Source organism: Syngnathus leptorhynchus, chromosome 12 (genome assembly GCF_054491065.1).
Source record: "Syngnathus leptorhynchus isolate UIUO chromosome 12, UIUO_Slep, whole genome shotgun sequence".
Taxonomy (NCBI): domain Eukaryota; kingdom Metazoa; phylum Chordata; class Actinopteri; order Syngnathiformes; family Syngnathidae; genus Syngnathus; species Syngnathus leptorhynchus.
This window is the reverse complement of record NC_141206.1, coordinates 1,067,501-1,090,327: the sequence shown is the minus strand read 5'-3', so window position 1 is coordinate 1,090,327 and position 22,827 is coordinate 1,067,501. Positions and strand designations below refer to the sequence as shown.

Genomic DNA, 22,827 nt, shown 5'->3' with positions numbered 1-22,827 from the left:
ATGTGATGATCTAGTGCATTAACAAATCTGATTAAAAGATAATTCAGACTATTGCTCAACCAATGAACACAGAAATAATCACAGGCAAAGATCGATGAGCATGTAGCTGCAGTGGGGTGAGAGGTTTAATATCGCAGTGCCTTCATGAACACTGATTAATTGATATTTATATGTTAAGTTTATGGCGGCTCGGTGGCGCACTAGGTAGCATGTCCGCCTCACAGTTAGAGGTGGGTGTGGGTTCGATTCCACCTCCGACCCTCCCTGTGTGGAGTTTGCATGTTCTCCCCGTGTCCGCGTGGGTTTTCTCCGGGCACTCCGGTTTCCTCCCACATCCCAAAAACATGCTTGATAGGCCGATTGAGCACTCCAAATTGTCCCTAGGTGTGAGTGCGAGTGCGAATGGTTGTTCGTCTCTGTGTGCCCTGTGATTGGTTGGCAACCAGTTCAGGGTGTCCCCCGCCTACTGCCCGATGACGGCTGGGATGACGCGACCCCCGTGGGGACTAAGCGGTTCAGAAAATGGATGGATGGATGGAAGCCATATCGTGCAATTTTTTTTTTTTTTTTTTTAGCTTTTTAAAATGAGAATTTCTCACCAAAAACACACCCTAAGTAGTGTTTTCCTCCATTTACTCATTTGGAGCATTCATTCAGTTGGGTCATGACTTTATGATGTCAACAAAGTGAGGAGCTACCCCTGTCTCTGCAGCCTAAACCCACCCAGTTTCTCAGAGTAGATAGATGAAATTTGAGTTGACATAAAGCTGTTCTGATTGTGATGCATCAAATAAATTGTAAAATCTTTCCACGTACCTTCTGCTGTGTGCTCAAGTTTGAGTCTTTGTTGTAAAAATTATTTTTTTCTGATATAATTTTGAGATGTCCTACTTAGTAAGCAGAATTAAATGCTTCTTGAGTGTACTGACGAATGTTTGCGCACAGGAGAGATGTTTTAGTCAACCAAGCAGTTAGAAAAAATAGCTACTAAAATAACAAATTAGATCGCCATTGTGTCAAAGATAATCAAAGTCAAAGTCAGCTTTATTGTCAATCACTTCACATGCCAAGACACACAGAGATCGAAATTGCGTTACCCACTATCCCATGGTGACAAGACATATAACAAAACATTAAAAAAAAAAGTAAAAACAAGAAGGCACATACAATGAATAAACAAGAGCGACGAATAAATATAAATAAATAAACAAATAAGAGGAGCAAAAAATGGAGCAAGTGTGCATACAGCAGACAGTCAGAATATAGTGCGATATCAATACGAGTGTCAATGTCAGTGCGAAGTCAATAACAATCTCCTTGGTCTTGCTGACGTTCAGCTGGAGGTTGTTGTCCCTGCACCACGCGGCCAGAAGGTCGACCTCCGACCTGTATTGAGTCTCGTTGCCCTTGGTGATGAGACCCACCAGAGTCGTGTCATCAGCAAACTTCAGCATGCGGTTGCCGCTGTAAGTTGTAGTGCAGTCATGTGTCAGCAGGGTGAAGAGCAGCGGACTGAGTACGCAGCCTTTGGGGACCCCGTGCTCAGTGTGACGCTGCCGGAGATAGTTTCGCCAACATGAACCACCTGAGGCCTCTGACAGAGGAAATCCATAAGCCAGTTGCAGAGGAAGGTACTGAGACCCAGTTTGTCGAGCTTGCTGTGGTACAATGGTGTTGAATGCAGAACTGAAGTCCACAAACACCAATCTCACATACGAGTCTCTTTTTTTCCAGGTGGGTGAGGGATGAGTGGAGGGCGGAGCAGATAGCATCCTCATAGGCTGTTTGGCTCGGTACGCAAACTGGAAGGGGTCAAGGGTGGGGGGGAGAACAGAGCTGATCTATAGTATATAATCATACACATATATATAAATCAATAAATAGCATGATACAGCTTCTTTAAAAGGACATTTGTTGTCAAGGTAGTCCATATTTAACTTTTTTGGTTTGCCACATGAGTAATCGATACACACACGCAAAATAGCTCAGTGATTTTCAGTATTTCCACCATTAAGCGTAATGACAATATCAACAGTGCTGGACCCTTGGTTCAAGATGTTGGGATTCTTTAGTGCATCAAAAGCCTAAAAGCGAAGTGTGCAACAAAAATGCAACACACTGAGTCTGCACAAATGGAAGACTTCATAGGACCTTCAACTCCTTCCACCTGCTCCCAGTTTCAGATGACAGCCTGTGGCAACTGCTGGACAGCAGAGCCAATTCTAATACTATGTTCGAGGAACAAACACACCTATCTGAGGTGAACACACCAAGATCACAGGTGGGGGAGGACTGTGTTGCATAATTTTGTCTTTGTACATAATATCATCTTTCTTTATTCACTTGTTGGCTGCTAGATTTAAAATGTGCATCTTAGTCCTGCAACAAACTTATGATTGTTTTCCAATTACCTTTGGTCCCTTGAAAAGATGGAGGCACATGTAAAATATGTTCTACACCAACACCTTTCACCCCATCTGGATGTAAATACCCTAAAAAAGATCAGGGTCTGCAATTAAAACACTTTTAATACTTGTTTCATCTCTAATCTATTGTGGAGCTTTACAAAGCGGTGATGCTGAAATTTGTGTAAATATCCTTATATGTATGAACCCAAATGTATACCGTATATTAAGAATAATAATTTTGGGGTGTTTTTTTTTTTTTTTAGATTAAGGAGGATAACTATCTTGTTCAACCATTCCTCTCACCCTACAGCAAATGACAACAGAGCGAATGATCAACCCCCCTTTAAGCATACAGATCCACCATGACTAGCACAAAAAAAGCATAAAAAAAAATGTAACAGATATAAATAAAAACGTCAGGTTAATAAAAAATAAGGGCTGTGTTTTTGTATTCGGAAGAGCGTCCGAAATATTTAGTTAATAGTCAGCCTTAGATATTGGTTTATTTATCTTTGATAAGATGTGTAGGACAGAAATGATATACTCTACATCATGTACGACATAACTGAATCGTTTCTCTTTGTGAAAGTCATCTCGCACAACTTCCGTTGCTTGTCGGTGCTGCAGAACTGACGTCACACTTGAGGGTAAAAAGACGACGCAAACAGCAGCGGATCATTCTTCGACGACCGTCTGTATCGAACGGCTATACCGCTACTTCTTTATACGCTGTTTAAACAACAGAAAGAGGTAGGAAACATGCTCGGTGAATTTTAGGCTTAGTATTTATTATATTGGATGCAGGTTAACTGTGTACACGAAATGTCATTCTTAATCTTTAGATCCCTCGAGCGCTAGGTTGGCAGCTAACTCAAGCAACCGGTTTCAAGTGGTTCAAAATTACGAATATTTACTCGGTGTAAATCAGTGAGATCACATGGTCGTTTTGTCAAATGGCCTCGTAAATTAAGCAACCAAGTTAAAAGTACCTCTCCACTGTTTAAAGAATAACGTGGCACCATTCGACCTGGTATAGAAGCATCTAAGGTCATATACGTCCAACTCACAATATTGTTTATGCATCGGTCTGTCATAAGATGAGATCAGCCGTTTTACTGCAATATTTCTGCCTTAGACGTTCATGACGTTTTAACCTATTTGTATGACACGATCTAATAATGCAGCGTTTGCATTTTACAGTTTGGAGCAATTTTATCAAATAATTTAACGTTTGAAGTCAAGTTATCGTGAAGAATTTGTGGGTTTCGTTGGAACTACTTGTCGGCCATTTCGTATGGGGAACCGCCCAGCAGAGGTGCAGTGTTTCAAATGGCTGAAATCCTGCATTGATGTTAGCCATTGTTAATGATTGATATTTCCCCCGCATAAGGCTTCCGAATTGTGTATATACCCAAACGGAAATGTGGTAGAAAATAAGTATAAAATGGCGCCGTTGCCCGGTTCTTTCCCCTTATCTTAACCAAGAGGTCCTAAAAGGGCAATTCGAGGAGGTGGTCATTCCCTCTAGTGGTCATTCAGTGGGTGACTGAATAACCCACTGTCAATTTACAGCTATGTACATTTTACAGGACTTTGATTGGGTTTTTTTTTTTCTTCCATAACATTTTGGAATGTTAGATTCCAAATCTAAGATGAATTGATGTCACCCCCTCCCCTCCCCCCGAACCCCCTCCCCTCCCCCCGAACCCCCTCCCCTCCCCCCTTCCCCTCCCCTCTTCCCCCCTCCCCTACCCCTCTCCCCCCCCTCACCCTCCCCTCCTCCCCCCCCTCCCCTCCCCTTCTCTCCCCTCCCCTCCCCTCCCCTTCCCCCCCTCCCCTCCCCTTCCTCCCCCCTCCCCTCCCCTTCCTCCCCTCCCCTTCCTCCCCCCTCCCCTTCCTCCCCCCTCCCCTCCCCTTCCTCCCCCCTCCCCTCCCCTTCCTCCCCTCCCCTTCCCCTTCCAGGGGTCAAGTCTGGTCCTCAAGGGTGACAAGCCAGACTTTTTTTTAGATGGATCCCCCTCTGCAACACACCTGATTCAAGTCAGGATATTACCAGGCATAATGGAGTTTGCTGATTATCTGATCATTTGAATCAGGTGTTTTGTAGTAGGGCCGCACCGAATACAGGCTGGATTGGTGCCCTTGAGGACCGGCGTTTGTAACCCCTGATCTAATCTATCTAAGCTATCTTGCCCTGTACCAAGGCATGTCTATCACCACATTTTGACTTGACCATAGAAAGCAAAGTCATCAAATTCCAGCGAGAGCCAAGCTTTAACATCTGAAGTAAATTTGATGACTTTGCAAATTCTCTGACAAAAGCAAGGCAGATAATGGATGTCTGCGGACTCTGGCCATTGTGTTCAGAAAGTAAGCAGCTGCTAAAAAACACAAAAAATGCTATGCTCTAAATACAGTTACAAACAATGGATATATAAACTAAAACTTGGAGCTTGACCCTACACTAACTTTTGCATAGTAACACAGACGCTACCAACATTTCCAGTTGGTCGCACCAGCACAGGATTGAGTCACACCTTGTTGCATGAGTGATCCAAGTGTTCAACCCGCTTATGCACACACATAATAAATTTGTTTTTGCGTTTTAACCTAACAATCCTTTTATAGTTTGAGTCCCAATTGCCTGCATGCATATTCGGGGCTTAACGGCACAGACATCCCATTGTGTGCCTTTGTTTGTAAGTGACACGGAGGACGAAGAGTTTGAAGGATTTAATGATTTTGGATTGACACAGAAGGTTTGAAAAATATTATGGCTTTTACGCACGCCCGGAGAGCTTCTCGACGGGAGCTCTCTTTCACCTCCGTGGATGGAAGTCGGGGGCCGGCGCTCGGCCGGGTGGCTGTCCGGGGACGGTGGGTGGGGCTCGGACATGGCTTTTATGCACGCACGGTCCTATTTATGGAGCTCTCTTCCACCTCCATGGCTGGAAGTTCAGTAATTGTCGGCTCGTTGAACTCTTGTTTTTTTTTAAATAAAGAGCCGTTTATCAAACCCACGTCTTTCCTGGTACTACATTATTGTTATATACTAAATCTCTCCAGCGCACTTGCGGCGTTGACATAAAGAACGAGGAATTTGATCGATGGATTTAATGATTTGGAGTGACACAGATGGTTTGATAATATTGTTATATAAACCCAAGTCTAGGGCGGCTTGGTGGCACACTGGGTAGCACGTCCGCCTCACAGTTAGGAGGGTGCGGGTTCGATTCCACCTCCGGCCCTCCCTGTGTGGAGTTTGCATGTTCTCCCCGTGTCCGCGTGGGTTTTCTCCGAGCACTCCAAATTGTCCCTCGGTGTGAGTGCGAGTGCGAATGGTTGTTCGTCTCTGTGTGCCCTGTGATTGGTTGGCAACCAGTTCAGGGTGTCCCCCGCCTACTGCCCGATGATGGCTGGGATAGGCTCCAGCACGCCCGCGACCCCCGTGGGGACTAAGCGGTTCAGAAAATGAATGAATGATTTAATGATTTGGAGTGACACAGATGGTTTGATCATATGGTTGTAATATGATAGTTATTTGAAATAAACTTTATATATCGTTATATGGGTCTGTGGAATAATTAGAAATGCAACTTACAACGGGTCCGACGTCAGCTTATGAGGCGCATTGTTTACATAAAGCACGATCGATGGATTTAATGAATTGGAGTGACACAGATGGTTTAATAAACGTGTCATTTATGTAATACTTACTTGAATAACTCTGAATGTTACGTCAGGCCCGTTCTCAGCTCCTCGTTTATGTATATGTCACGTTAGCATACCATATCGTTTAGCCTGTTGTTGCTGGTTCATGTCTGTTATTTGGTGTTGGATTTTGACAAATAAATTTGCCCCAAAAGTGCGACTTATATGTTTTTTTCACTTCATTGTGCATTTTATGGCTGGTGCGACTTCTACTCCTTATAGTCCAAACATCTAATCTTTGCTGTCCTCTTCGAGACAAAATGGAAACAACTGGTGTTAAAGTTTTGGAGACTGCTGAAGACATCCAAGAGCGCCGGCAGCAAGTGCTGGATCGCTACAGGCGCTTCAAGGACCTGTCCATTATGCGGCGTCAGAAGCTGGAAGATTCTTACCGCTTTCAGTTCTTCCGCCGTGATGCAGATGAACTGGAAAAGTGGATCCAGGAGAAGTTGCAAATTGCCTCTGATGAGAACTACAAGGACCCCTCTAACCTGCAGGTGTGTATTGTTTTTATTACAGCCTTACCACACTGGTGTTAGGCAAGGCCAGGCAGCTTCATTTAAATAGCACATTTCCTACACAAGGTAAGTCATGGGTTAAAAGTAAAATTTCAAATTATTGACAAACAAAACTAAAGACATTTCAAAACAAAATATAGGAACAAAAAGTAAATTGTTTAAAGATTTTGCCAAATGGATTTTAAAACTGCTTCAAAAGACCTCGATCACAGGGATGGGGAAAAAAATAACTAGTTTTTAACTAGATTTAAAAGCACTCACGTTTGCCGCTGACTTCCTGTCTGTTGGCAGCGTTTTCAAATTGTATGTAGCCTAACAGCTAAATGCTGTTTTGCCATTGGTTTCATATTCCATTAGAATTTCTTGAATGTATTCAGAACCTAAACCTCAATTTATAAACCAGTACCAACCGGAACCTTTCACATTTGGTCTGAATGTAGTGTTTTGGATTTGATGTTTATTTTTCAGCATTTAATAAACAAATTTTAACGCCTGACATCCCAAACACAAATCCAATGGCAAGCTTGTCGATTGAAGGATAGTGATTTTTATTTTATTTGTTTGTTTATTTATTTGTTTTTAATAATTAATAGGTACTAGCCGGTGGGAACACAGTGGAATACTTGGTTGTTTTTTGTTTTTCAAAACTTTCCTCAGGGTAAGCTGCAGAAACATCAAGCCTTTGAGGCTGAAGTTCAAGCCAATGCTGGAGCCATAATCAAATTGAATGAGACTGGAAACCTGATGATCAACGAAGGCCATTTTGCCGCTGAGACCATTAGAGTAAGACCGGCTGATGTAATAGCTCTTCGGTTTTGTGCATATACATTGTGGTTTGGGTGAGTGGACTTATTGGGCTGCGATAGTGGTGGTTATTGTGGGGGGTGGGTTTGCGTTTTTGTGTTCTTTTAATCCGTGAATCTTACTCAGTCCTACACGCCTTACCGGACACAACAGAGACCACTATTTTCAAGTATTAATATGGCTGACTATCTACTGGTAGGTGTTGAATTGGTGTGAATACAGAATTTCTTTTGAATGCTGTGGATCTTTTATCTTTCGCTCACTTTTGGTGAAATTGTTGGTAATGAGCTAAATGGACTAATTATGCATGTCATATTTTGTACATTTTGTTATATATCATTTGAGTATTTTCGTAATTCTCTTTAAACACTCAACTAGACTCGACTTGAGGAACTCCGGCGCCTATGGGATCTTCTGCTGCTGAGAACCAAGGAGAAGGGAATGCATCTGCTGCAGGCCCAAAAACTAGTCCAATACATCCGTGAGTGTGAAGACACCCTGGGCTGGATCAGTGATAAGGTACGTACCATGTCAAAGTCAGCTTTATTGTCAATTTCTTCACATGTTAAGACACACAAAGAGATCGAAATTACGTTTCCCACCGTCCCACGGTGACTAGACACAGTACACAACACATTCAAGCAAACGGGACGTGGGAAAAGCTCTGCCGGAGGTGGGAGTTGAAGCTCATCCTGACAGGGGATTCTGCCAGACGTTCCCAGCAGACCCTCACAGGGCGTTTGGGTCTGCCACGTCGGACCGGCATCTTCCCCCACCATCGAAGCCAACCCACCACCAGGTGGTGATCAGTTGACAGCTCCGCCCCTCTCTTCACCCGAGTGTCCAAAACATGCGGCCGCAAATCCGATGACACGACTACAAAGTCGATCAACGAACTGCGGCCTATGGTGTCCTGGTGCCAAGTGCACACATGGACACACTTATGCTTGAACATGGTGTTCATTATAGAATAGCCGTGTCGAGCACAGAAGTCCAATAATAGAACACAGCTCGGGTTCAGATCGGGGGGGCCGTTCTTCCCAATCACGCCCTTCCAGGTCTCACTGTCATTGCCCACGCGAGCATTGAAGCCACCCAGTAGAACGATGGAGTCCCCAGAAGGAGCGTTCTCTAGCACCTCCTCCAGGGACTCCAAGAAGGGTGGGTACTCTGAGCTGCCGTTCGGTGCATAAACACAAACAACAGTCAGGACCCGTCCCCCCACCCGAAGGCGGAGGGAGGCTACCCTCTCGCTCACCGGGGTGAACCCCAACGTGCAGGCCCAGCCGGGGGGCAATAAGTATTCCAGCACCTGCTCGACGCCTCTCACCATGGGCAACTCCAGAGTGGAAGAGAGTCCAGCCCCTCTCGAGAGGGCTTGTACCAGAGCCCAAACTATGTGTGGAGGCAAGTCCGACTATGTCTAGTCGGAACTTTTCTGCCTCACACACCAGCTCGGGCTCCTTCCCAGCCAGAGAGGTGACATTCCATGTCCCCAGAGCCAGCCTCTGCAGCTGGGGATCGGACCGCCATGGTCCCCGCCTTTGGCCACCGCCCAGCTCACTTTGCACCCGACCCCTTTGGCCCCTCCTACAGGTGGTGAGCCCATTGGAAGGGGGACCCACGTTTTCTTTTCGGGCTATGCCCGACTGGACCCCATGGGCGAAGGCCCGGCCAACAGGCGCTCGCCTTCGAGCCCCACCTCCAGGCCTGGCTCCAGAGAGAGGCCCCGGTAACCCGCGTCCGGGCGTGGGAAAACTAGGTCCATATATTTTACTCGTCATAAGGGGTCTTCTGAGCCGTGCTTTGTCTGGCCCCTCACCTAGGACCCTTCTACCATGGGTTGACCCTACCAGGGGCATGAAGCCCCAGACAACATGGCTCCTAGGATCATAGGGGCACGCAAACCCCTCCACCACGATAAGGTGATGACTCACGGAGGCGTTGAGGGGGTCCGGTTTGGGGACCTCAGCATCGCGTCACAGCTTTTTGCAGATGACGTGGTGCTGTTGGCTTCTTCAGGCCGTGATCTCCATGTCTCACTGGAGCGGTTCGCAGCCGAGTATGAAGCGGTCAGGATGAGGGTCAGCATCTCCAAATCCGAGTGCATGGTCCTCGGTCAGAAAAGGGTGGAATGCCCTCTCCGGATCGGGGATGAGATCCTGCCCCAAGTGGAGGAGTTCAAGTATCTTGGGGTCTTGTTCACGAATGAGGGCAGGATGGAGCGCGAGATCGACAGGCGGATCGGTGCAGCGTCGGCAGTAATGCGGACTCTGTACCGGTCCGTCGTGGTGAAGAGAGAGCTGAGCCAAATGGCAAAGCTCTCGATTTACCGGTCAATCTACGCTCCTACCCTCAACTATGGTCACGAGCTATGGGTCGTGACCGAAAGAATGAGATCCAGGATACAAGCGGCCGAAATGAGTTTCCTCCGCAGGGTGTCCGGGCTCTCCCTTAGAGATAGGGTGAGAAGCTCGGTCATCCGGGAGAGACTCGGAGTAGAGCCGCTGCTCCTCCACGTTGAGAGGAGCCAGATGAGGTGGCTCGGGCATCTCATCAGGATGCCTCCTGGACGCCTCCCTGGGAAGGTGTTCCGGGCATGTCCCACTGGTAGAAGACCCCGGGGAGGACCCAGGACGCGCTGGAGAGACTATGTCTCTCGGCTGGCCTGGGAACGCCTTGGGATCCCCCGGGATGAGCTGGATGAAGTGGCTGGGGAGAGGAAAGTCTGGGAGTCCCTCCTAAAGCTGCTGCCCCCGCGACCCGACCCCGGATAAGCGGAAGAAGATGGATGGAAATATGTTTACACAACAAATTGTTCACCTTCTTAGAACAATTTGTCGTTCTACTTTAGAACAGCAGACAAGGTTCAGTTGTTAGTTTGAGTCGGGTGATGCACACCTTGCTTTTTTGTGCTCTGCTGGGTGACCAATCCTGCTTAAATCTAGGCACGTTCTCGTTTTGGCATAGAGTCAGATGATGCACACCGGCCTTTTGAGTGCTCTGTTGGATGACCAATCCTGCTTAAGTGTAAGCACAATTTCTTGTTGAAATTTTTGAGAGTAAGTTTATATGAATTTTTTTTTTTTTATATAAATAATCAGCCCCGAACAGCTGCCTCTGCGAGGTCCGTATTGTTCTTGTAGAATTAGTCTTAGTCATTGTATTTATTATATGTTTGAACAATGAACCACATTTTTCGAGTGTTAGGGTTGATAGATTAGTTTGATCCTATGCTTATGTTTGAATGTAACCTGTAATAATTAACATAGCTTGTCCTGTCTTAACAAAGTAGAACAAAGTGCTAAGATCCTTTTGAGCAATCAGAGGTGTTCTGTTTACACAATATCGTAAAACATCCCCTGCTGTGATCCCCCGAGAGGCCAGGGGTTCACCCCCACCTTGGCCACTCTCACCCCCACCCTAGTTCTCCCAATAAATACTCTCTTGCAAGAATCCAAAGTCAGACTTTGTTTGAACCTACAGTAACGAACAAATTCTCCACTTGCAAGTGCTTAAAGGGCATACTGTCTCCCGTGTGGTTCTTGCAAATAAGTTAGAATGGGAACATCTCTAACATTTGGGACTAAACATGCACAAAAATTCAACAAACCTTGCACATTCATCAAAATTGGCGAAAATATTGATATCCCAAAAGCAAGGGGTGCAAGGGCCCTGATTGCAAATTATTATTTTTTTTTGAAGTACCAAAATCCAATATGTAATAGTTCCATTTCTTTGCTTCACAGGAAGCTATAGCGACATCGGAGGAGCTAGGCCAGGACCTTGAACATGTGGAGCTTCTGCAGAAGAAGTTTGAGGAATTTCAGACAGACTTGGCAGCACATGAGGAACGAGTGAATGAAGTGAACCAGCTGGCAACCAAGCTGGGACAAGAAGACCATCCTGAAGTAGAGCTAATCATTTCCAAGCAGGATGAGGTCAATGCTGCCTGGCAGCGACTGAAGGGCCTGGCCCAGCAAAGACAAGCGAAGCTGTTTGGAGCTGCTGAGGTGCAGCGTTTTAACAGGTAAACAACGATGATCTAGAGCAGGGGTTGGAAACCTATTGCTTGCGAGCCAGATATGGCTCTTGTCATAAATAATTTTGTTAATTATCAAAGTAAAAAATAGACCTACTGAAATCACAATGTTAAATTAGCTTTTAAAATATAAAATATCACATTTGCAATCCACCCCATCCATTTCTACCGCTGAAATCCACGGTTGCGTCATAACCAATCCCAGCTGCCCTTCGGTGTACGGAAGGGTGACGGCTGGTTGGACAAAAAAAAGCGTGATTTTTATTGAACAATATGGTGCCTACGAGGTCGTGAGAGGAAAAATTCCATCCACTTTATTTTAAATTTCAGCTAGCTAGCTGGTGTGTGTAGGGCAAGCAAGAAAGATGGCGAAGAGAAAAAAAGATAATGATTACCGAACATTTCAGTGAGTGGACCGAAGAATTTGCATTTGTGGGGAGAGGAGGCTCTGCTACGTGCCTCATGCAATGACAAAATTGCTTCAATGAAACGCTCCAATATCAAGCGCCACTTTGAGACACGACATGCTACATTTGCAACCAAATACCCAGCTGGAGACTACAGAAAGAAAGCATGTGAAGAGCTCCAGAGGAAGGTCCAAGTTAGTCAACAGCAACTCCATGTATGGACCAGAAAAGGTGACTTTAATTCAGCTAGTTTTGCTGGCGCATTAGCAATTGTGAGGAACGAAAAGCCATTCACTAATCGCGAGTATTTCAAAACATTTATGCTTGATGTGGCTAATGAACTTTTTGACGCCTTCACGGATAAAGAAAAGATACTCAAACGGATGAAAGACATGCCTCTCTCAGCAAGAACCGTTCATGATTTTGACAGATGAGAGCCTCAACGCCCACATAAAACTCAACCTCACCTCACCGCATATCAACCGGACTACAAAGCCATCAGCAAAATGATGCAGCCCCTTAAGGCTCAATAATGGTGAGGTTTTTTTTCTAGGCTTCAATATAAAAACGTTAAGAAGAATTCTTTAGTACACTCAAAAAAGCGTTGGTTTTAATTAAAATACCTGCATTTAATTGTATTTAGCCTATCGTTTTTTTTAATGGTATAGCTCTCACAGGAAATTATTTTTTTTTAAATGGGCATTTATGGCTTTGTCCGCCAAAAAGGTTCCCGACTCCTGATCTAGAGTCATGTTGAAACTGTCATTTTCAATTTGAATTCCTATGTGTTTGGTGGTTATAGTGGGCTCTGACTTTCTCTAACTTTTTATTATAAACCTGCTTACTTAATTTGAATAGGGATGTGGATGAGACCATCAGCTGGATTAAGGAGAAGGAGCAACTTATGGCCTCTGATGACTTTGGACGTGATCTGGCTAGTGTACAGGCTCTTCTGCGTAAACATGAGGGTCTAGAGAGAGACCTCGCTGCTCTAAAAGATAAGGCAAGAATGTTTAATTCATTAAAATAGGTCAGACAAATATTCCTTATTTGTGACTTATTTCTTTGTGTTTTGTGTTTGTCAGGTCAACACACTAGGTACTGATGCAGAGCATCTGCAGCAAACACATCCCCAAAATGCCTCCCAGATCCACCTGAAGAAAGATGAACTCGTCACAAACTGGGAGCGCATTCGCAGTCTGGCTGCTGAGCGTCATGCTCGTCTTAATGATGCGAACAGGTATATTACCACCAGGGCATTGCTGCAATTGTTTGTATGCAAAGTTAGGCATTAAAGGGACGGTAAATCAAAGATGGTTCATTTCTCACCAACTAACCCAGTTTTTTTTTTTTTTTTTATCAATGAGGAAAATGAAAAAAAGTTAGCATTTTCTATTTTATCCATTCATTTTCAGATAAAAACAAATGCCTTTAAAGATGCCCAATATTAATGAGGAATAGGGTCACACACCCCTCCCCTCCATGTCTTGGTTGATGATGTCATGGAAGCAAGCAATGACAATTTCCCCATTAGAAATCATTGCCCAGGTGATCGCTTAAAATGTCCCAAAACAGCTACCAATTGGCACCAAAATTCACATGGACATCTCTACTTATGACCACTTCAACATATCACATGGATTAGCCTCTCCGTGGCTGATTAAAGAGGAATAAATGAGCAGCCTCTCTGCAGCTGAAGTGCCCAGTCACATCTCCCTCTATTTCCTTTCACCAGTCGCCAACATAGTAAGCATGATGCATTCTGAGACTCCTTATGTAAACTGAATCGTTCACACGTCGTTATATAATCACTTGAAATTGGAAATGGTTCATTTGACTTACGTTTACCCTTAAGTCCACATATGGGGTACCACCTCCGCCGCCTATCTGAAAAGGAGGTGCTTTAAACCACTACACTCAAGCTGAAGGGTTGGTCTCCTCGCTTGCAAGTCCGGTGCTCCCAATCTTTCCAACAAGTCGACTTCTGGCCTTTGTGACGCGGTCCGGGGCGAATCTCCTGGGTGACCCATAAGCCGGTTGACACTTGAATGTTTTTGTGAATTTCCATTTTTAGCAACTAGGTTTCTTTAAGTTCTTGCTCGCGTTCTACAGTAGACCAAGGATGTGTTAAAAGACCACACACACACACACACACACAGTCAGAATTTTATTCAGGGGCAATTGCAGTACTGACATTATTTTTTACCTAATTGAACGCCAGCGATTTTCTGAGCCGCGAACCCCTTCGCTGCCAGCTGTTTTCGGGAATTTTGACCTATGTTTCAAGACCCACAGAATATAGTCTGCTATGATGATGAAAAAAACAAAACCACCATGGGAAAGATTAGTCTTATCTTTCATAAAAAGGTTTGTCTCTACCTTTTTCCATTCTTGAGAAATTGGCAGAACATAGGGTGATTTCACCAAAAACACAATTTTTAAACTAAAAAGCTGAAAAAAAACCATTTTGTGAAATGACTGATGTGAATATTTTTTACTTAAGTAAAACCTCAAACGTGTGAAGCATTATTTGCTTCTATAGAAACAACAAAAACACTTTTACACATCTTATCTCTAGGTTGCAGCGTTTCACTGCAGACTTCAGAGATCTTACAAGCTGGGTAACAGAGATGAAGGCGCTAATCAATGCTGATGAACTTGCTAATGATGTAGCTGGAGCTGAGGCCCTGCTAGACCGCCATCAAGAGCATAAAGTAAAACACCCTTATTATATATTTGCTTTGAAATATGGTCATGTTTTCTGTTAACTTGTAACAGTAAATTTCAATGAATGCTGATGTAATCTCCTTGTTTCACAGGGAGAGATTGATGCCCATGAAGATAGTTTTAGAACCACTGATGAAGCTGGTCAGATTTTGCTTAATGCAGGACATTATGCCTGTGAGGAAGTCAAGGAAAAGGTAAGCTGTTAATGTACATGCATAACTTTATCATTGCCAATGACTGGTATTTCACATCGAATACCCGAACCCCTGTGCTTCAAATGGATTTCTATCCGTCCCACTTGAATACATTAAGCTCATAGTATTTTGTCAACTGCTACAGAAATTATATCTCATATATAAACAGCAAGTGCAATCGCAACATGAATCAAAAATGCTATTTCCTTATCCTTTTTGGATTGTTCTAGTCTCAAGATTGCATTGGCAGCATATTGCTTTATGTAGCAAGTATGGACTCAATTTGTTGTCGTAGAAAAATGTACTATACTTAAAAAAACAACTCGGACCACTCAAGATTGTCTGGTATGATTGTGAGTGTGTTTGTCTATTTGTGCCCTGCTTTTGGCGGGCCACCAGTTCAGGGTGTACCCTACCGACCATCCTAAGACCGCTGGGATAGGCTGCAGCACTCATGGCCGGGACCCTTGTGAGGATAAGTGGTTCAGAAGATGAAAGGATAAATCAAATACTTCTGGCACTTCTCGTATACTGCAATGTAGCATATACCTGGGGTCTAGCAAGTAGACCTGGTTATCTCCACAATATGGCTCGACACTGTACCGTCTTTTCCGGACTATGAACCGGACGTGATTATAAGACACACCAGCTAAAATTAGGGGCAAATCTTTTTTTCCATATATGAGCCATTCCGGCCTATAAGACGGAGGTGTGAGTATTGTCAGGAAAGATATGGTTCTTTGGTTGTTGTTCTTTTATTTACATAAAGTTTATTGACAGAAATGAAGAAACTCTGCAAACATACAAATGTGTATGAATCTCAGCAACGACCGTAATAAACTTAGTGTGCAGGGAACACTAGCAACACACTAATAATAAATAAAATGGGACCACTTACAGGGGCAAAGTTGGCAATACGATACAAGCTTCCGGAGAAGTCATGACCCGGAAACAAAATACAGTAATCCCTCGTTTATTGTTAATTAGATAGATAGATGGAAGTCCGCGAAGTAGGAACGATATGTTTTAATTAGAAATTCAAACATCATTATTGTAAAATTTTTATCATGTAGTGTTTCCTGTTGGCCTTTAGAGGACACGGATATATTGCAAATCAATTAGAAGAGTGGTTCGTCCTTGCCAAGCAATGCAACAATGCTACATCATCAGTAGCAAAACCAAAGTGAGTCACGGTTGCGCATGAATCTCCTGGTGCTTTGTGGTTCGGTACATAATGTTAAAGCTTTTTAAACCCTCCCCAATACTTTTACGAGACATAAACATTTGCCATTTCCTTAATAACAATTCCCACACTGTTCTGGGCATGTATTGTACCTTTACAGCAGTGGTTCTTAACCTCTTTGGAGGTACCAAACCCCACCAGTTTCAAATGCGTATTCACCAAACCCTCTTTAGTGAAAAATAAAAAAAAATTCAAATTCAAGACAGATGTTTACTGGTGCACAAAATGAGCCGTGCATGAATATCACCTTGTTCAAAGAATAAAACCAGCACAATACATGAACTCTAAACAAATGACATACCAGCAAATTAGTGTGACTTCTGCTGTTGCCTTTGCGAGACCAGTTCAGATAGGCGTCATCATGAATCTATACGATTACTCAGGAGTGTTCGAACCACCGCAGTGGAGGCCCTGCCAAACCCCTGAGACCAACTCACTGAGCCCCTATGGTTCGATTGAAACCAGGTTAATAACCACTGCTTTACAGTCAAGAAAAGAACAAACATGAGATACTGTCATGTGTCCCGACTCCTTCTGCACCGGTTGGATCGAGTGGCTGGCTGCCGCCTCCTGCGCTGGACTCACGTCCGCAGTGACACACAATGCTCAGAGGCACGCCCCGCACGACTAAGGTGCATTGGCGTTGTCCAGAATCCTGAAAAGCAGTTCTTTTTTCCTACATGCGTGGCAGCCAGCCAGCCACACACCCGGCCCGGCGCTTGTCCTCAGCGCTCAAAGGCATGCCCCACGCGATCAGGTCTCATTGTCGTTGTCCTGAAACCTGGACGGCAGTGCTATTTGTGCGGCAGCCAGCCACGCACCCTGCGCTTGTCCTCATGAAGTACATTGCTCAGAGGCACACCCCGCGCTATTAGTGCTCATTGCTGGCCGCTGGCCCAAATCCTGGACAGCAGTGCTTTTTTCCTACATGCGCAGCAGCCAGCCGTGCTCTTGGGACTTGCCCTCGGTGAAGCACATTGCCGAGAGGCATGCCCCGTGCTATCAGCACTCGATGCCGTTCTACTGACTGTGCATTTGCCTTCATGCACGGTTGTGTCACATCTCCGCTCTTGTCCTGCTGGCCGGCTGACGTGCCCTCCGCGCTAGACCTCGAGGGCGCGGGTGCGCCTATACAAAACTGCTCATTGCCACTGATCACCACCACTTGATTACCCGCTGATTAGGGCGTGTTTGTAGACGTCGTTCCTCGCCGGTCAGTCCTCACCGTTTCGTCTGCTTTGACACATGCAACGCCTGCCGCCTGATTCTCATTTGCCTGATCCGTCCTTTAGCAGTACGGCTGCCTGGTTGTCTGCTTTGACACACGCCTGCCACCTGATTCCTGTTTGCCTGATGCGACGTGTAGCAGTACGCCTGGCTGGTTTTCTGCTTTGACACATGCCTACCACCTGATTCCTGTTTGACTGATTCACTGTGTAACGAGATGCTACTACGACGCATGACGCGAGCTCGCTTACCAGCTCGTCAGCTGGCCTTGTCGTCCTGCTCGGCTGGCATTCCAGCCCTCCTTGTCTCCTTTAAACTTTCCCAAAATAAAGAGCCTGTGTTGCATTTGGTTGGCTTGCCTCATTCGTGACACTAAAACGAAGCACGAATCTGAGATGCTGCTGATTCTGCTGACACAAACAAAGTGGGAGACACGGATACGTAACAGGAAGTTGAGATAAAGAGTGGTTAGAGCTGCTCGTACAGCTGTAAGCAAATCTGTGGCAAGGATACAAATTAACAGGTTTCCATTGGTCTCGCTTCTATCGGCTAATAGTGTGCTGCAAAGTCCAAGTGATGCCACAAAAAGCTGTGAGACACCAAATATATTCGCTCTATTATCATAAAAACCTGCGATGCACTGAGGCTGTAATAGGTGAAGCGCAAAGTGGCGAAGGATTACTGTACTGAAAAGGGTGACGGAACAAAATGTCATCAACAATAGCCCAGTGCCCTCTAGTGGCCGGAAGAAACCTCTACAGTACACGCAACTGCTCAATTTCCTTTAAGAGCCAAAACTTAAAAGCAGCATGATATGCATTTCTTGTCACCCATAATGAGGGTTTGCGTATAAAAGCTTCCTTTCTCTACTAATGTCCGTCTTGATCTTGTTCTGTCTCTTGTTCGTGTCACTTGTGCTGCGTTATTTTCCTAGCAGTCGAACATGTGCTCAACATAACACTCTTCTCCCCAGTGACCATGTGTCTGGCCACATATCCCTCCGTCCAGCAAAGCGGTCCACAACATTTTCACTAACAAGTGTATAAGTGTATTAGACCTAACAAAAATTATGAAAAATCCATAGATACGCCGCACCGGACTACAAGCCGCAGGGTTCAAAGCTTGTGCATAAAGGAGCAGCTTATAGTCCAGAAAATTTGGTAAAAGTTTGTACTTTGTATTTTTGAATTTTATACAGTAATCTCTCGTTTTTCACTGGGGTTACTCTCCGAAAAGAACCTGTGGTAGGCAAAATCCGTGAAATAGAAATCTTTATTTTTTACTCTTATGATACATGTACCGTATTTTCATGTTTATTAAGTGCGGGTTAACGTCTTAGATCTTATTCAAAATGTGCAGCGCGCCCTATCATGCGGTGGTCCCGATGTGTGTTGTTGTTGTTGTAAGGCGGCCGTATTAAATAGCGCCATGACAATGTTATAGGAAAAATTGTGGGCGTGGATTTGCAGTACGCCCCGCCCTGTGTGTGTGTTGTTGTAAGGCGGATGTCGTAGAGAACGCCATGAGAAAGTTGAAGGGGGAAGTGTGGGAGATGAAAGTGTGGGCGTGGATTGTATACAAAGGAACGGGTACATGCTTCATGCAAAACATATTTTTTTATGTAAACAGTGAAAATGGCAAAGAGACGCGTGTATCAAGCACAGTTCAAACTGAAGGCCATCAGCTACGCGAAAGAGCATGGGAATCGAGCAGCCGCGAGAGAATTTGAAATCAACGAATCGATGGTTCGCAAGTGGAGGAAGCTGGAAAACGAGCTCCGACAGGTCAAGAATACGCAGCTGAGTGGATGTAAGGCGAGGTGGCCCGAGTTAGAGGAAAGTCTCGAACAGTGGATCATTGAGCAAATTCCGGGAGGCACGCCAAAGCAACTCCAACCGCTGGACATCGGAGTGAACCGGCCGTTCAAAGTAAAGCTGCGAGCGACGTGGGAGTGATGCATGACCGATGGAGAGCACAGTTCCACTAAGAGTGGAAGGCAGCGCCGGGCGAAAAATGTGAATACCAAACTTTGCTCCCGCTTCATTTTTAAATGCGTGTGCGTGCGTGCGTGCGTGCGTGCGTGTGTGTGTGTGTGTGTGTTGTTAAATGAAAATGAAAATGTAAATGAGAACAATGTGCCCGCGCGTGGATTGTTTATATAAAACTCGCGCCCTATGAGCCCATGCGCCCTATGTGTGTGTTAAACACAGTCATGGCACACAACTGAGACTGCGCCTTTTATTACAGTCTGTCTTTTGAACGTGAAAATACGGTATAACATTGAAACCATCCATCTTCTTCCGCTTATCCGGGGTCCGGTCGCGGGGGCATCAGCTTTAGGAGGGATTCCCAGACTTCCCTCTCCCCAGCCACTTCATCCAGCTCATTCCGTTCCCAGGCCAGCTGAGAGACATAGTCTCTCCAGCACGTCCTGGGTCGTCCCCGGGGTCTCCTACCGGTGGGACATGTCCGTAACCCCTCCCCAGGGAGGCGTCCAAGAGGCATCCTGATGAGATGCCAGAGGCGCCTCATCTCAACGTGGAGGAGCAGTGGCTCTACTCGGAGTCTCTCCCAGATGACTGAGCTTCTCACCCTATCTCTAAAGGAGAGCCCGGACACCCTGCGGAGGAAACTCATTTCGGCCGCTTGTATCCTGGATCTCGTTCTTTCGGTCACGACCCATAGCTCGTGACCATAGGTGAGGGTAGGAGCGTAGATCGACCGGTAAATCGAGAGCTTTGCCATTTGGCTCAACTCTCTCTTCACCACGACGGACCGGTACAGAGTCCGCATTACTGCCGACGCTCCACCGATCCGCCTGTCGATCTCGCGCTCCATCCTACCCTCACTCGTGAACAAGACTCCAAGATACTTGAACTCCTCCACTTGGGGCAGGATCTCATCCCCGATCCGGAGAGGGCATTCCAGCCTTTTACGACCGAGGACCATGGACTCTGATTTGGAGGTGCTGACCCTCTTCCCGACCGCTTCACACTCTGCTGTGACCCGCTCCAATGAGACCTGGAGATCACGGCCTGAAGAAGCCAACAGCACATCATCTGCAAAAAGCAGAGACGCGATGTTGTGGTCCCCAAACTGTGACCAAGCACAGCGTTGGCTAAGTTTCCTCTGCAGCCAGGGATCGGACTGCCCAGCTCACTTTGCACCCGACCCCTTTGGCCCCTCCCACAGGTGGTGAGCCCATGGGAAGGGGGACCCACGTTTTCTGTTTGGGCTATACCCGGCCGGGCCCCATGGGCGAAGGCCGGGCCACCAGGCGCTCGCCTTCGAGCCCCACCTCCAGGCCTGGCTTCAGAGGGGGGCCCCGGTGACCCGCGTCCGGGCGAGGGAAAACCAAGTCCATATATTTTATACATCATAAGGGGTCTTCTGAGCCGTGCTTTGTCTGGCCCCTCACCTAGGACCCTTTTGCCATGGGTGACCCTACCAGGGCCATGAAGCCCCAGACAACATGGCTCCTAAAATCATAGGGGAAGGCAAACCCCTCCACCACGATAAGGTGACGACTCACGGAGAGGAACATTGAAACCAAATAACAAAGCCTGTTTTCAGGCCCAAACATTTAATATAGAGAAACACTTTCTTCCAAATAACTGCAGTAAAATAGTAATTTTAATCAAGAATACAAAGTAGGCGCACTGGTTAGCATGTCCGCCTCACAGTTCAGAGGGTCATCATCATTATCGGTACGGGTTTGATTCCAGCTCCGGCCTTCCCTGTGTGGAGTTGGCATGTTCTCCCCGTGCCTGCGTGGGTTTTCTCCGGGCACTCCGGTTTCCTCCCACATCCCAAAAACATGCATGGTAGGCTGACTGAGCACTTCAAATTGCCCATAGGTGTGAGTGCGAGTGCGGATGGTTGTTTCTGTGTGCCCTACGATCTGCTGCCAACCAGTTCAGGGTGTCCCCGCCTACTGCCCGATGACTGCTGGGATAGGCTCCAGCACGCCCATGACCTTCGTGGGAACTAGCAGGATGGATGGATCCAAAAGAGATTGTATTCACTGTTATAGTGGCTGTCCCATTACTATAGTATGTAAAGTGCTTTAGTGCAGCTGTTGTAAAATGTGCTATTTAAATAGTTGTATTGTAAAACATATAATAAAGTAACTGTATATCTGTATCAGTCAATACACAAGGGTATTTATATTGGTGTTGTTTAAAAGTGGAAAAAGTTGTATCTGGACTTTAGGACCCTTTTGCAATGGGTGACCCTACCAGGGCCATGAAGCCCCAGACAACATGGCTCCTAAGATCAAAGGTGTTGTTTTAGCACAAGAATGGTTTCAGCCCAGGACAAAAAGGTGATATTTTAGCACAAGAATGTTCTCATCCCACGGTATGCCATACCCTTTTTAAATCTGCTATGTAATGTATTAATGATATCAAAAACCATATTCCACCTTTCAAAGCTCTCGTGCGGCTGTTGCTCAGTTGGTAGAGTGGGTGGTCTGACAACTGAAGTAGATTAATGATTCTCTGCTCAGACAGCCCACGGTCGAAGTGTCCTTGAGACTGAATCATAAATGTTTTGAGAAATTGTTCTCTTAACTGGTTAAACAATGAACACATTTTGCATATTATTTCAAATGTGTACAGCTTGTCATCCTTACCGAAGAGAAGGAGGCTCTGTTGGAATTGTGGGAGCTTCGCAGGCAGCAGTATGAGCAGTGTATGGACCTACAACTATTTTACAGGGATACAGAGCAAGTAGACAACTGGATGAGCAAACAAGAGGTAACCTAACGCAACCCACCAATCCCTCCCTGTAAGTGTGTGTTTACTTTTAGTAGGTGTCTTGGCTTGTGACACAAATCAAGCCTTTTTCCCCTTATTATTGTTATCTGCAATCATAGTAATCATAAACGCTAATTGATGGTTAAACCTGAAGTCATCTCATCCATTTGCATTAATAAACCAGTACCCAATCGCTCCATTTCAAAAAATGTTGAAAGTACATTACTGATATATATATATATAGATATATATACTGCTAAAAAAAATTAAAGGAACACTTTGAAAACCCATCAGATTTCAATGGTGAAAAAAAAAAAAGTTGGATATCTATACTGATATGGACAGTTTGTCTCAGGAACAAAAGGATGCCACATCTTTTGATGGAAATAAAAGTTTTCAGCCTAGAGAGGGCTCAGTATATAGACACCCCAAAAATCAAAGTAAAAAAATGATGTGGCAGGCTCATCCATTTTGCCTAAATTCAATTTCTGAATTCAAAACTCTTTTCAATATCTTGTGTAGCCCCCACATGCTTGTATGCATGCTTGACAACATCGCGGCATGCTCCTAATGAGACGACGGATGGTGTCTTGTGGGATGTCCTCCCAGATCTGTCTAAGGGCATCAGTGAGCTCCTGCAAAGTCTAACGAGCAACCTGGCGGCGTCTGATGGACCGAAACATTATGTCCCAAAGGTGTTCTATCGAGTTTAGATCAGGTGATCGTGAGGGCCATTCAATTGTGTCAATTCCTTCATCCTCTAGATACTGTCTGCATACTCTTGCCACA

At 45.4% G+C, this 22,827-nt stretch overlaps 1 protein-coding gene across 10 annotated transcripts in view; it reads left to right on the top strand.

The window, feature by feature from the left end:
- The first annotated feature begins 3,000 nt into the window (after positions 1–3,000).
- The window catches only part of sptan1 (spectrin alpha, non-erythrocytic 1), a 100,691-nt gene continuing 80,864 nt past the window's right edge, over positions 3,001–22,827 (top strand). For 9 of the 10 annotated variants that reach the window (XM_085927137.1, XM_085927138.1, XM_085927136.1 and 6 more), the window contains exons 1-10: positions 3,001–3,158; positions 6,375–6,616; positions 7,295–7,420; positions 7,820–7,960; positions 11,191–11,471; positions 12,749–12,893; positions 12,976–13,130; positions 14,469–14,604; positions 14,710–14,811; positions 21,901–22,038. In XM_085927137.1, coding sequence (XP_085783263.1) covers positions 6,380–6,616; positions 7,295–7,420; positions 7,820–7,960; positions 11,191–11,471; positions 12,749–12,893; positions 12,976–13,130; positions 14,469–14,604; positions 14,710–14,811; positions 21,901–22,038 — 1,461 coding nt within the window. In that variant the 5' untranslated portion in view covers positions 3,001–3,158; positions 6,375–6,379. Of the gene's footprint in view, positions 3,159–6,341; positions 6,617–7,294; positions 7,421–7,819; positions 7,961–11,190; positions 11,472–12,748; positions 12,894–12,975; positions 13,131–14,468; positions 14,605–14,709; positions 14,812–21,900; positions 22,039–22,827 lie in introns of all 10 variants that reach the window. The other variant, XM_085927129.1, reaches the window with a different exon arrangement.